The sequence below is a fragment of the Vulpes lagopus genome, chromosome 1 (genome assembly GCF_018345385.1).
Source record: "Vulpes lagopus strain Blue_001 chromosome 1, ASM1834538v1, whole genome shotgun sequence".
Lineage (NCBI taxonomy): Eukaryota > Metazoa > Chordata > Mammalia > Carnivora > Canidae > Vulpes > Vulpes lagopus.
The window spans coordinates 146,372,822-146,386,661 of NC_054824.1; the positions used below are offsets into that span (position 1 = coordinate 146,372,822).

At 55.9% G+C, this 13,840-nt stretch overlaps 1 protein-coding gene across 1 annotated transcript in view; it reads left to right on the forward strand.

The window, feature by feature from the left end:
- The window catches only part of CNIH3 (cornichon family AMPA receptor auxiliary protein 3), a 92,764-nt gene extending 79,773 nt beyond the window's left edge, over window positions 1-12,991 (forward strand). Inside the window, exons 4-6 of the mRNA XM_041726663.1 lie at window positions 3,514-3,626; window positions 7,731-7,874; window positions 11,323-12,991. Coding sequence (XP_041582597.1) covers window positions 3,514-3,626; window positions 7,731-7,874; window positions 11,323-11,350 — 285 coding nt within the window. The 3' untranslated portion in view covers window positions 11,351-12,991. The remainder of the gene's footprint in view (window positions 1-3,513; window positions 3,627-7,730; window positions 7,875-11,322) is intronic.
- The last annotated feature ends 849 nt before the right edge of the window (window positions 12,992-13,840 follow it).

Sequence of the window (13,840 nt, forward strand, 5' to 3'; positions counted from 1 at the left end):
CAGCTGGCCCGTCCACCTGGGATGTATGGTGAGAGGCAGGAGCAGGTGCGCGGCCATCGGGCTCGTTCTGCACAATTGTCCCCTCCTCCCCCCCATCCCGGGAGGTCCCATCCTTCTGCTCTTTCACATCCCTCTCCCTGTGCACCAGGAGAGTGCCCTGGCATCCTGCAGCCCCTCTGCCTGTCAGGGGTGAAGTAAGACAAAGGTGCAGCCTCATTGCATCCCACTCCCGTAACACGTAGGGCTACCAGCCAGCAGCAGATTGTTTGTGGGCTAAAGCCAGGAAAGAACACAACACACACACCAGTGAATGGGAAGACATGCAAATGCAGTTAAATCACTTTGAAGACAAATCAAGTAAAATCGCCAGGAGAACATGTTTGTGGATTCAGGAGCTGAGCCGAGGGGTGCGTGCTCTGCTGGACGCAGTGCATGTGTATAAGGAAGGAAACCTGCCAGAATGTTCTTGCCCTGGCCCTGGGAGGGGGTGCGGAGGCCCAGGGCAGTAGGGGCAGTAGAAATAAAAGAGGAAGAACAACCACAAGTGGCAGTGAAAGAAAAATGGCAGATAGGAGAGGAGTCAGAGCTGGTGGCTGTGGGCAGCCATGGGTCGTCCGCGAGGGTGGCTTTGCAGAGGCTGGAGGTTGGGAAATATCTGGGTGAGATCCAGGCTCTGCCTGGATGAGATGGCGAGCCTGGGAGCCTGGGCAGGGAGTCACGAGTGATGGTAGAGGTTGGGGAGTGGGTGAAATCAGTGAGGTCTTCCTGGACAAGTGCAAGCTCTGCTTGTGCTCCCAGAGTGAGGCCCTCACAGACGGAGTAAAGTCACGTTTGCCCCGGGCTCCATGCCAGTACATGGTGAGGTGGCGGCCCTTCCAGGTGTCTTGTGCTGGACCCACCCTCTGCTGGGTCCCTAGGGCGCCTCTCCCTGTTTGTGGGCCTCTGGCCTCCCTGTGTGGTGAGGTCTCCCCGTCCTTTGCTCTGGGTGGAGTGAGTGCAGCCCCTCGCAGTCCCACCAGACCTGCATGGGATGGCATAGTCAGTGTTTCTGGCTCTGCAAATCAGGCAAGTGGGGCTTCCTCCTTGCATGGACCACACCTGCATGGAGGCAGCTCCTCTGTTCACTGGGGGGAGAATGAGGTTGGTGTCATTCAGCAGCTTTTCCTAGGAAAACCCAACCCTCTCCAGTGTGGGGATGTGGCTCAAGGTCAAGGGTGTGCTCACTGGGGTCAAGGGTCAAGGTGATCTGTATGTAGCAGGTGAGCTCAGAGTGGAGCATCCAGTCCAGCTGCCACGTGGGGATGAGCATGAAGGCCCCATGGTCATCAGCCCCGCTGTGCTGGCCATGCTCATGAGGGGCAATGCTGGGGGATAGAGGGATGAGCCCGGCCCCACTGTTCCCACAGGTACCTCATCCTGTGTCTGACTAGATGGGTCAAATCATACTATGGTGAGAGGCAACCCCTGAATCTCAGCAGCTTAAAGGCCACTGGCCTATTCACACTCACATGCTCCTCCATCACCTGGGCCCTCTTCTCACCTGGGGTTTCGGGTGGACGGGCTACTCCCCACCCTAATGCCCTCGCAGTGTCGGGGAGAGAAGGGTCTCAGAGTGGGTGGCATTGGCTGGCCGGTGCCAGGGTCTGGCTGCTGGCGTGCTGCTGTGTGTGACTCACCCAGTGTGATCCCCCAAGGTGGGCACTGTGCAGCCAGTGTGGACACCTGGCAGCCTGTCACCGGCCCTGTGGTTTAGGGGTGAGGGGCAGGTCCTCATGTCCACACCATTGTGGCTGGAAGCAAGCAGGAAGGGACCCCGCACTCTAGCGAGGTGGGGGAGAAATGGGAGGAGCCTCTCGCATTGGTAGGGGTGCTATCCAGAGACCACTGGGAGAAGGCCCCAGAAGAGCACAGTTGGCAGTTTCCCTCTGTGTGGTGACAGTGACCAACCTCCCTGCGTGGAAGGTTGAAGCTTCCACTGTAAATCAAGCCCTGAAGATGGGAGAGGCCCTGGGCCTGAAATCCAGCATGGACTCCGCAGGGGAGGTGAGCAGGGCTGCAGCCGGGACACTTGGTGGGCGGTCCTGTGAGGAGGGGCTGTGGGGATGCCCACTCTTCCCCGGTGGCCGAGGCCTGCAGGCTGGCTGTGACCTGGGCTGCTGTGTCTGGAAAGCTGGCCCCATTGGTGGGACTCCAGAGCTCCTCGATTCCAAGGCATGGGTCCATGCGTTCATCCCTGAGCAGACTCCTGGGTAAGGAAGATGCTGCTTGGTCATGAAGCACATCTCTTACAGGGTCGTCTGGGGCAGTTAAGCCCCGTGAACACAGGAAGGGATGAAGGAGCCCAAAGATGGGACAGTTTGAGGCGGTCTGTTTCCTGTCCACAGACGCCCTGGCTGGTGAGCCAGGCTGCATCCGTAAGGCCAGCAGTCCATGCCGCAGACCCACACCCTGGCCGGCTCACCGAATCCCACACTTGCTCAGTCTAGGAGACAGCGCGGGTGTGTGTGCTGGGGGTGGGAGGAGGACACTGACTCGTTGGGGGAGGGGAAGGTCCAGGAGGTCCGCCAGGTGAGGTCAGGGAGCACGAAGCGGGCCTGAGAGGGCTGCAGGAGCTGCAGGGGTGAGGGATGGTCTGAGTGGGGCTTCCCTTAGGAAGCAGCATTTGAGATAAGCCCACGAAACTGGCTGGAAAGATTTTTCTAGGAGCTCAGAGGCATTCATGCCGGCTCAACAATGGGCCTCGCACTGGCTCCTACGTGATGGGGAAGATGGTGCACTCCCTCTCCATCTCTGGGTTTCTTTACTGGCCTGGGGAACCACATTTCTTCTTTACGGTCACAACTTTGATTTCTGTTACGACGTAAATATCCTGGGGAATTTGTAATGACTTTAAACTCTTTTTACCAATAAATAAATAAATAAATAAATAATAAATAAATAAATAAATAAAAATAAACTCTCTTTACCACTTATCCCTGGCGTGGCTGCATTGGGGCTGGGGAGCCTGGTCTTCCTGCCAGCTCCCCCAGCATCTCCTGGTCCAGGCTGGCCTCTCTGTCCTCCATTGTCACTGCCATTCTCTTTGGGCTCCCCTGGTCCACCTACCATCAGGAGAAATTCTGTTTTTCCTGGCCCGCCCACATTTAAAACAAAAACACATATTTGCTTTAGGTTTGCCAGGTTGTAGAGGAGGGTACGTAGGCCTGGAAAGCCAGGAGCAGGGCACTTACAGGATCGCGGGTGTTTCTCTTCTCGCTTTCCACGGCCAGGCAAGGATGACCCCTAGAAGCAATAGCCCATTCTGGTAAGTAGGGTGCCTGAGAGCCTGTGTTTGCTGCACGTGGGCGTGAAGCGTGGCTGTGGGGCCACAGGGAGGAGGATGTAGCAGAGATGGGCTACATCTGATTCGGTGCCGCTGCAGGAAGGCCTCTGGGTGGCCAGTGCATTGGCAGCCTAGGGGCAGGAGTGACCGTACCCCCTGTAATGCAGGCCTGTGTCTCTGCCCCCCTGCAGCTGGTGCTACCAGAATACTGCATCCACAGCCTCTTCTGCATCATGTTCCTGTGTGCTCAGGAGTGGCTCACCCTGGGGCTGAACGTCCCTCTACTTTTCTATCACTTCTGGAGGTAAGTCTGGAGGTGGGGCTGCTCTGTGCTTCCTCCTATCTGCTTGGGCACCGGCCCTCCAGAGACAATGACCCCCAAACAGACTGGCTGCCCTGTGCCTCCCTCCCTTCTCTGCCTTTTGGAGACCTGTTCTCCGCGGCCTTCTTTGCAAGCTACTCGTAGATGGCACCCCGTGAGGGAAGGCCTCTCTCACCAGCTCCACATGCTGCAGCCTCAGCCCACAGGGATCGTTGTTGAAAGCAGCTGCAGCTATTCAAAATCACCCCCAAATGGAAACAGTCCACATGGTTACCAACAGATGAATGGACAGACACACGGTATGTCCTTGCAAAGACACATTATTTGGTAATAAAAGGCAGTGATGTAGTGATATGCGCTGCGACATGGATGAGCCCTGAGCATGACAAGTGAAAGAAGCCAGTCCCAAAAGGCCATTCATGTGAAATGTCCAGAAGGGGCAAGTCTGAAGGGAAGGGAAGTAGGCGGTGGTTGCCAGGGGCCGGGAGGGTCAGGTGGGGCCTGCTAACAGGTGCCGACTTACTTCTTTTGGTGTGAAGATGTCCCCAAACTAGGTGCTAGTGATAACAGGACAATTCTCTGAACATGCTAACAAGCACTGAATCGTGTACTTTAACAAGGTCAACTTTCTGGCACGTGAATTATATCTTTTTTTTTTTTTTTAAGATTTTGTTTATTCATGAGAGACACAGAGAGAGGCAGAGACACAGGCAGAGGGAGAAGCAGGCTCCATTTGGGGAGCCTGATGTGGGATTCGATCCCAGGTCTCCAGGATCACGCCCTGGGCTGAAGGCAGCGCTAATCCACTGAGCCACCTGGACTGCCCTCTTTTTTTTTTTTTTTTTTTTTTAAAGATTTGTTTGTCCTGGGGATGGGGCACAGAGTGAGAATTCTGAGCAAGCTCCACCCCAGCAAGGAGCCTGACATGGGACTCCACCACTCACGATCCTGAGGTCATGACCTGAGCTGAAACCAAAAGTCAGAGGCTTAGCTGTCTGAGCCCCCCAGGTGCCCCTGAATAATATCTGAATAAAAAAGCATCTACCAGATGGACTGGATTTTCTGGGACAGTTCTGATTTTAAATATTCTATTCTCTGTCAAGACTAGGCATCCGATCACGTGATTTGGGCTTTTTGTAAAATACTGTCGCCATATGGACGTAGGAGGTAGGAAGGGGAAACCGAGGTGCAGAATGCTGCCGTGCAGGTGAATCAAGCACCCTTGACCCCTTGCTCCCAGCACTGCTGTGCCCCACATATCTCCTCATCGTCCTCTTACCATGAAACGTAGCCGGCATTTGTCACATCTGCAGCACATTCTCCTTCATCTAGTGCCCCTGGGAGACATGTCCCACGCCCGGCCCTGTAAGGGAGTCCAACGTTGGTGTGAGATGGGATCTTCACCTTTGACGCATGTTTATCCCAGTGGTGGAGGGAAGTAGATTCTTAGCAGACGTGAGGAATGCGTGCAGACGTGCAGAGAAATTTAGGGCAAACAGGCAGGGGGTCACTGCGAAGTCTGCAGGTGGGGGGCGAGCCCAGCACAAGCTCGGAGGTAGGACAGCACTGGGTTAGTGTTAGTGGTTAGAGGGACGGTGGATGTGGGCTTGATGGACCCCTCTGTGGAGGGGTCAGGCGTGGAGGGTCCAGAACTCTGGTGGGGGCGTTGGAATCAAAGTACTCTGTAGGGAATGGAAGCTCTCAGAAACTTTTGAGGGAGAAAGTGGCACTGCCTGACTCGGTGTTAGGAAAGCAACCATGGCCACTGAGTAGAGGGGAGGAGGGCGAACTTGGGAGGACGTGTCCAGTTAGGTGATCACAGTGGAATCTCAGGTGAAGAGACACAAGAACTGGACCCCCAGGGTTACTGCGCGATGGAAGTGGGAATGGACAGAGAGGGTCTGTGGATGTGAGCTCAGCCAGTGAGCAGGTGCAGGGGTGGGGCAAGGGCAGCCTTGGCTCTGCAGGCTGGCAGGGGTGGCGCCATTGACCTAGAGTAGGAGGAAGTGCAGCTTTAGGGAGAAAGGGAAATGACTCAGGGACACAAGAAAGTCCTGTGGGTTTTTTTTTTTTTTTTAAGATTTAATTTACTTATTTGATAGAGAGAGCAAGTGAGTGTGACACAGGGCACAAGCGGGGGGAGGGGATGGGCAAAGGAAGAAGCAGACCCCCCGTTGAGCAGGAAGCCTGATGCAGGACTCAATCTCAGGACCCCAGGATCATGGCCCGAGGCGAAGGCAGATGCCTACCCGACGGAGCCCCCAGGTGCCCCAGGAGAGTCCTGTTGTGAGTGACGGTAACCCACGGAGGGCATGGACGACTGTCACCTGGGAACCCTGTGCTGTTGGAATCTGTTTCCTGCCCACCCCAGGGCTTTGTGGGCTCAGCTTACCCAGTATCCACACCACCAGGTGGACCCTTCCCTGTGTCACACACAGATCAGGGGGACTGTCGCCCAGACTCGCTGAGCTGGGACACAGCAGCCTAGTTCAGCCCCCACCGTACGGATCACAGCCCGTGTCCTTGTCACCCGGCCTGCTCCCTGTGAAAGCCCCCTCCCTGCAAGAGAAATCTATTTAAGAGCCTTCTAGTAGCGTGTCACCAGCCCAGGGAATCAAAGATGTGGTGGATTTACAAGACTGACTGGTGCTCTCCCAGCACGGAGGAGAGGTGGGCACAGAGTCCTTGCGTGTGCGTGTGTGAGGGAGTGGCTGTGATGTCCCCGCCTGGGGGACCTTGTCTGACTGTGGAGTCAGTTCTGGCAATTCCTAAGTGCTCAGGAAAGGAAAAGAAACGGGGAGAGGAGGGTCCTTTGAAATGAGAGTCCTTGAACACCGTCTGCCTTGGGCTTCTGCTCCTGCCTCCCCCGGGCCCAGGCCGGGACGTTGTGCGGACTCGGCCCCTCCTGCCCTGGCTCTCCGGTGCTGGCGGAAAGCAGCCCGGGCACCTCCATTCAGTCCTGTTCTTGGCAGAGTATCACATCCAGCACCATGCGTCATGATGGCCTGTGGAGTGGGCACTTTCATCCCCATTTTATGGATGACAAAGCTGAGGCTCAGAGGGCCAGTGGCCAGCTGGCAAAGGTCAGGCCGGTGGCCGGTGAGCCACAGAGCCCCGGCTCTCTCCACCAAGCCGCTTGGCCACCCTGCCGCCCCTGCCCTCGCTGAACGAGGTCTCCCCAGAGGCCCCTGGATTTTGAATCTGCCACTTAGGAGGCAAGGAGTGGCCTAGAGAACTGAGAGCAGCAGAATCTCTGAATCGGCTTGTGCTGTCCTCCTGGCACCCTGTGATGACCGACACTGTCGCTGTCCTCTGAGGGGGTGAGGCTCGGCTGGAACACCAGGTCCCATGTTGCTAGTGACCAGGCGCTCTTCTGAACCCTGGAGAAATCTGCCTAGAGCTGCTCTCCGGCCGGGCCTCCTGCCTCCACCAGAGTGACAGCAGCCCTCCGAGGCTGTGCGGGGGCCAGAGGTCAGCCCCAGGGTGGCCCTCACTCCTGTGAATGAGCCTGCTGGGTGTTTCTGCATAGACTTCAGCCTCCCTCTGGCCCACTCCCTGTGCTTTCCTGCCCCAGGTCCCTCTGCTGCCCTGTCCCCATCATAGCCAATGCTCTTTGGCTGTTCAGGGTCCTTCCACCAGGAGAATAGTATCTGAACCCCACCACACACCAGCAGGCACGCGACATCCCTCCCCTAGCGTTCAGGTCTGAGTGGAGGATGGCATTAAACCCAGTCATTAATGATTCAGAGAGACTGTGGTCGGTGGAGTCGCCCTTGTTCCTGAGCTGACACCCACATGGGTGCCTGCGCCCCTGGGGCAAGAGGCTCTTGTTGGCGCCCACAGGCAGCTCCGGGTGACACGTTTCCCTCTATTGGAGCGGCTTTGTCTGCGGGTGCCGTCCCCGTGGTGCCGGGGTCCCTGTATCTGGGAGCTACGCCCTGCTCCAGGACACTGCCGGGCTGCGATGTGGGCGACGATGCGGGCAGAGGTGGACCACCACTTAGTAGGGATCCCTTGGACAGAGATGGCCTCCCATGTCCCATCTGAGCCTCAGAGCCAAGGGTGCTGTGTCCTCTGTCCCCGCAGGTATTTCCACTGCCCGGCAGATAGCTCGGAGCTAGCCTACGACCCGCCGGCGGTCATGAATGCCGACACGTTGAGCTACTGCCAGAAGGAGGCCTGGTGCAAGCTGGCATTCTACTTGCTGTCCTTCTTCTACTACCTTTACTGGTGAGTTTCTGACCCTCCTGGTGCTTTCATCCTGCGGCACATGGGGGCAACTTCAGGCCATCACTGGGGGGTGACCTCTGAGGGTGGGGGTTCCAGCCTGCTGGGTAAGACCCCAGCCACCTGCCTCGGAGGCGATGAGGGTCCTGCAGGGGTCTCCCACTGGCGGGCGCGTCTGTAGGTCCGCACAGTGAGACACATTGTCCCCACACCTTGGGGAGGGGGTTGGTGAGCTGCAGCTGGTCACTCCTCCCCGCCGTAGGGCTCCCTCACAGCTCAGCCACTTGCGTTCTCTGTAGCCCCTGGACGCCTCGCCTTGTGCCCCTTGCAAGCATCTGGGGAGCAGGACAGAGACCCTGGGTGGCGGTCACCCTGGGTCATTGCAAGCGCACGCTCACAGCTCTCCCGATATTACATAACGCCATGCCGATTACGTAAACCGTGCTGACTCTGCGATTGTTCAGACGCCTCCCTTGTCTGCACCTCTGCGCATAGCGGCCCAGCCAAGCAGATGGCCGTAAACAGACTGCCTTATGGCTCGGGCCCCAAGGGTGCCTTTTCTTAAAGCGTCTCCCTCCTGTTCCTCCTTGGGCACATCTCCGGGGCGCCTCATCTACCACCTCACTACCCGGTCGCTACCCGTGGCCATGAAATCTGCGGGCTTCCCAGGGCTGCTGCTGATGGGAGCCAGGCGAGGAAGAGGAGGGTGGGAGTGTTAGCAAGGCAGCCTCAGGTTTGGGGCAGGCTGGGGCCTGGCTGCACTTATCCACACTTAAAAATGAGCTGGGCTTGGAGCCAAGAGCGTGGCTTGTATGGCCCAGGCTAGGGGGTTGATGCCATCGTCGTCCACATGTTAACATTTAGGAACCTGAATCCCAGATGTCGGATGCTTTCCTGTGTCACGGCTGCAAGTGCATCTCAAGTCTGATCCCAGACATGGGGCTCTTAACTGCTGGCTCTCTTAGGAAAGCTCGAGAAAAGTCTGATGAAAGTGTGGTCTTTGGGCTTTCTGCATCAAGTGAGGTGGATGTACTTCTTAAAAATGCAGATTCTTGGGCTTGGACTGGCTGACTCAGGATTTTGTGGCTGGGCATCCCCCTGGGGGTGAGACCTGCCCCCAGGATACTTCTTGGATATGCCCCCTTGCCCACATACGTCCCAGCGTCCAGAAGATGCGAGGCCCTGGGCATACACCTTACCTTGGGGATAACAGCCTTGGAGGGGATTCACAGTTATTCTACTACATTCTTCTTGGGGTCAAGGGTTGGTCCAGGCTCAGGATGACCCCTTCCCCCTCCTTCCCTATGGACCATCCTGGGACACTGTCTGCGTCAACTTACAAGGAGCCTGAGGGTCTCTGAAGCGTCTCTGGAGAGGCTGCGGGGGCACGAGGGGGTGGCAGGGGTGGTGTTGGCAGCTCCTGCCCACTGGCCAGTAGTGATCATCCTGTAAATGATCGTGTTCCAGACATTCTGTTTGACTGTCTGTCCTTCAGTTCAGTCTGGCCCTGCCTTCATGCTGCATTTGTTAATTATTTCGTTGCCAGAACAAAATTAGGACAACTCCTCCTGCTTGCGGGGACCCTGGGTGGTGGCCAGGGCTCCCCCTTCTTTGTTGAATCTGGTGCCTTGAGGTTCTGCAGAGCTCCCCAAAGATCCCATTTCTCCCACCCCAGAACTCCCAGCCGCTTAGATCCAGGGTTGACTGTCAGCCCTGGTCACCTCATCGTGGGAGAAGGGGACCCAAGCATGTGGATAGCTATGTGCAGGCTGAGCACAGTGCTGGACTGGAGTGACAGCCACTGGGAGCCTGTCATGGTGGGGTTAGCATCTCACAGCTTCCTCGGGCTCCCCAAAACCTCGCAGAGATTAAGAGGTGTGTCCGAGGCCCTTGTCGAGAGGTGTCTCTATGGCCTCACAGCCAAGGCTCTTCTCAGCATTGTGTGCTAACCATCCCAGTGGGTGCCCTGTGGACCAGGATGTGTTTTCAGGTTCCTGGGGTGGATCCTAGCTAATGGGAACATGAGCAGGTTAGTCCAGTGTAGACTGTCTGCCTGATCCATGTAACCATCTCTCAAACCAAGAGGTGAAGTAGCACCACCCTCCTGCATCGCTCTGGGTCATGCTACTTCCTTCATGTTTATTCCTCTGCCTCTATATCCATCTTATCTATGGCCGACTTGATGGCAGACACCCCGTCTGTCTGTCTTACTCGCTTGTGCACAAGCGAGGGCCCTGGCCAGAGCATAGCACATAGGACGTACTCACGAGCTCCTGGTTGTTGCTGGAGCTTGGCTGTGCACCACCTCAGGGCAGGCTCTGGACTGCAGGCTCACCATGTTTCTCAGCACCGAGAATGGTGCCTGGCATGCAGGAGGCGCCCGATAAATGCTGAATGAGTGAGTTACTGCAAGTGAGTAGAGCAGGTAAAGGGCATCTGTGATGTCACTCAATGCTGTCATGGAGAGTGCATTGGCCTTGGCTTTTTGCTTTTCCCTCCCTGGCTCTGTGCCCTCAAACGATGCACTTCTCATGTGACCCCTGGCTTCCCCAGGTGCACTGAGAGCCTCCAGCTCCGGCCTAGCCAGGGATGCTGTGTGGGCACAAGAGGTACCAGGTTCTCGGAGATGGAACTGCACGTGCTCAGAGGAGCTTGCTGGGCCTTTGAAACTAGGCAGGGTTAGAAGTAAAGCAGAGCTTCTTTCATTGGGTTTTCTGTCTGAGGTTATCCATTTCCCTCTCTATGATGTGAAAATGTGGTTGTTTTTCTTTGTTCCAGGGAGGCTAAGTGGTATATTTTGGCATGGAACATCCTCCATCTTGCAGAATTAGCCTTCAGCCCTTTCTAGAAGCACAGGGATGCGTGACCTCCCTCCCTGGTAGTGTTGGGGCACCACCCCAGGACACATGCTCTCAATGCACATTTGATGCCTGGATTCCATTAAAAACAGGAAGTCCAGGGAGTGACCCTATAAAGAATTCATTTAGTTTCTATATGCAGAGGGCCTGTGTTCACACACTGAGCCTTGGAATAGTGATAAGGGTCATTTCCCAGCAGTGGGATAGGATGTGGCATCATCTGGGGTCCTGGATGCAGCCATCACATGAGCATGTGGCAGCTGGTAGGAAGAGAATCCTCTGCACTCCACACCCCAGAGACCTGCAGCTGCTCCCCCCTCCTGCAGTGTCTCACCGACCTGGCTGGTCTCATTTAAACCCCATTACATAATAACCACGAAGTCACTTAGGCTGATCACATCTTTTATCCAAGGGACACAGTACTTGCTCATAGCAGATGTTTAGTCCAACGTGGTGGGAAGTGGGGACAGCAGGGGACAGACACTCCAGCGCCAGGATGAGAAAGAAGCCACGCCTCCCCTTTGGTGAGGGCCCATCTGAGTCCCTTGAAGGCTCCCACTCACCCCTTCTCTTCCTCTTCTCTCCATATTCAGCATGATCTACACGCTAGTGAGCTCTTAGCTCAGACTGCGCACCATCAGAGGCTGAGGTCACGTGTGCTGGTGGCTGGAGAAGGACCCAGATGGGGCCATGTGGGAGACACCTGTGGACTGCCAAGGTCACGGAGCGCAGGGGTCGCTGCCCAGCCCGCCCCAGGGTTGCGATCCCTTCTGGGCCGTGGGACCTCTCCTGAGCCAGGACTGCTGAAGCAGCGGTCCCTGAGCGCACCTCACCCACAGCTCCGTGCCGTGCACACGGAGCCCCGGGACCACGCAGGAGGGGCGGCCGGAGGCTGCACGGTGCCTGCCCAGGAGTGGAAGGACCCAAGACCCAGGCCGCGTCTGTGGGACCCTCGGAGCCCGAGGGCGTGGCGGGCTACCCGAGCCTGAGCCTCTCGTGTTTCTTCTGACCCCTGGCCACGGCCTGCGCTTCTGTGGGAGGGCCTGGGGTGCATGCATTCGCCTCTGGCTCTAAAGGCCCTGACCCGCAGGCCGTCTGCTTTGGGAGAGCCGGCTCAGGACACCAGGAGTGGGGCCTGGGGCTGTGTTGGTCAGGAGTTATGTCCAAAGTCAAGAGGAGGCGGGAATCCGAGGGAAAAACGATTTTTTAAAACCCCGACATGTTCAAAGTGTTAGTTCTTTGCCACCACAGACCGTACTCTGCTGCCATCAATCGCAAACCATCACAGAGTCAATGAATGCAGATCGATTGCTCAACACTGGCAAGGCTGCCTTGTCTCGAGGACCCCAAGCGGCCGCGAGCCCAGAAATGCTGTGGTGCCTGCTTTGTGCCAGGCGCATCCGGCGGCCGGGAGGTGACACGGCGGGGTGACAGGACGCTGCGCTGTTCCCTGTGTTAGCTCCACGCGAGGACACTCGCTTAGTTAGAATTTTCCATGTGACATTCTCTCCTCTCCGGGTAGGAGTTGTCACAGGGGGTTGTAAATAATGACAAGGCTGAGATGTTTTGTGTTTAAATTGGGCACAATGATTTCCACTTCATTCCCCAAACTTCCCTTCCTTTCTTATGTTTGACACACACAGGCTATTTATACCTGTACCCAGCTCCGTCGGGGCCTGTGAGTCAGGGTTATGGATGGTGCTGGTAACGCCGAGTGCGCTATGTTTAAGCTGCAGTGGCAGCTCAGTGTCTCACCGACCTGGCTGCTCTCATTTAAACCCTGTTACAGGCTGGCTTCGCCTCTGAGTGGTTGGTAAACTGGTAGCTTAGAGAAAAAAGTTTCCAAAAGGTGTTTTGCTTCTAAAAATTGTAGAGAGAACAAAACTCCGATTTCTGCGCTGAGGCTGAAGGTATAAAACCGGGGGATTCCAGGCAGTATTTTGGGGAGCGACTTGACTCCCCTTGATCCAGGCAGTGTCCATCGTCCTGGCTGGGTTTCTGGGGCTGCTCAGCCTCGTCTCTGACCCCATTCCCGGGAAGACCCGCTGCAGGAGCCCTTTCCCAGCCATGCTTCTCACCCTGGAGCTGTCTTGCTTGTTTTTGTACTTTGCCTCCTTCCAGAAAGCTGTGAAGTGGCTCGTAGTAGCAGATACAAACACAAAGAGACCATGGGAATGGAAGTAGGGATTTCTGGCACACTGACTGCCTGAGGTTCTGTTTACTGAGATTGAACATTAAATGTTGCTTTCTCTTCACAGTAAATAGTAGTTCACATTCGCCTAAAGCTTCACCTTCTACAGATTGCTTTCACATCTTATTTGACCTTCCTCACCATCCTATGCGCTCCATACACTTCTTTTGCCCATTTTCCAAGTGAGGAAGCAGAGGCTCAGAGAGGGTAAGTGACTTACCTGTAGTCATGCAGCAGTCACAGATCTGCTTTTAAACCCAGGTCGCCTGACTTCACAAACCCCATGTCCTTTTCTTTTCTTTTTTTTTTTTCTTTTAAAGATTTTATTTATTTATTCATGAGAGACACACAGAGAGAGGCAGAGGCACAGACAGAGGGAGAAGCAGGCTCCTTGCAGGGAGCCTGATGTGGGACTCGATTCTGGATTCCAGAATCATGTCCTGAGCCAAAGGCAGAAGCTCAACCACTGAGCCACCCAGGCATCCCTCCCATGTCCTTTTCTGTCACCTGAAAGCCAGCAAAGTAACTTAGGCTCTTGTTACAGTTCCATTAGTCTGAACTTGAGAAAAGGAGATCTAAAGACATAGAGCTGTAGATGAAGTGCCTCGTTTTCTTCTCCTTCTGTGAGAGCCTCAGACTTGCTTTGCTGTGGCAGGTTCTTCCCCCAAGGGGGTCCTCTGCAGGTGCAGGAACATCCAAGTACCTCCCTCCTACAGGCGGTGACTGGGAACAACTCTGCTGCTCTGTCGGGAGCTGGAGCCAATTCTCAGGTCCTGGGAGAAGTGAATCATGTGCATAGAGGTGAGAGTGGTGAGCACAGCTGCTGGAGCAGCACTGGGTGCCAGGTGGTCACCCCAGTTAGCGACGAGGAAGCCAGGGAGGCTCGGGGTGTGTGAGTCTGCCCCAGGGACTGAGCCAGA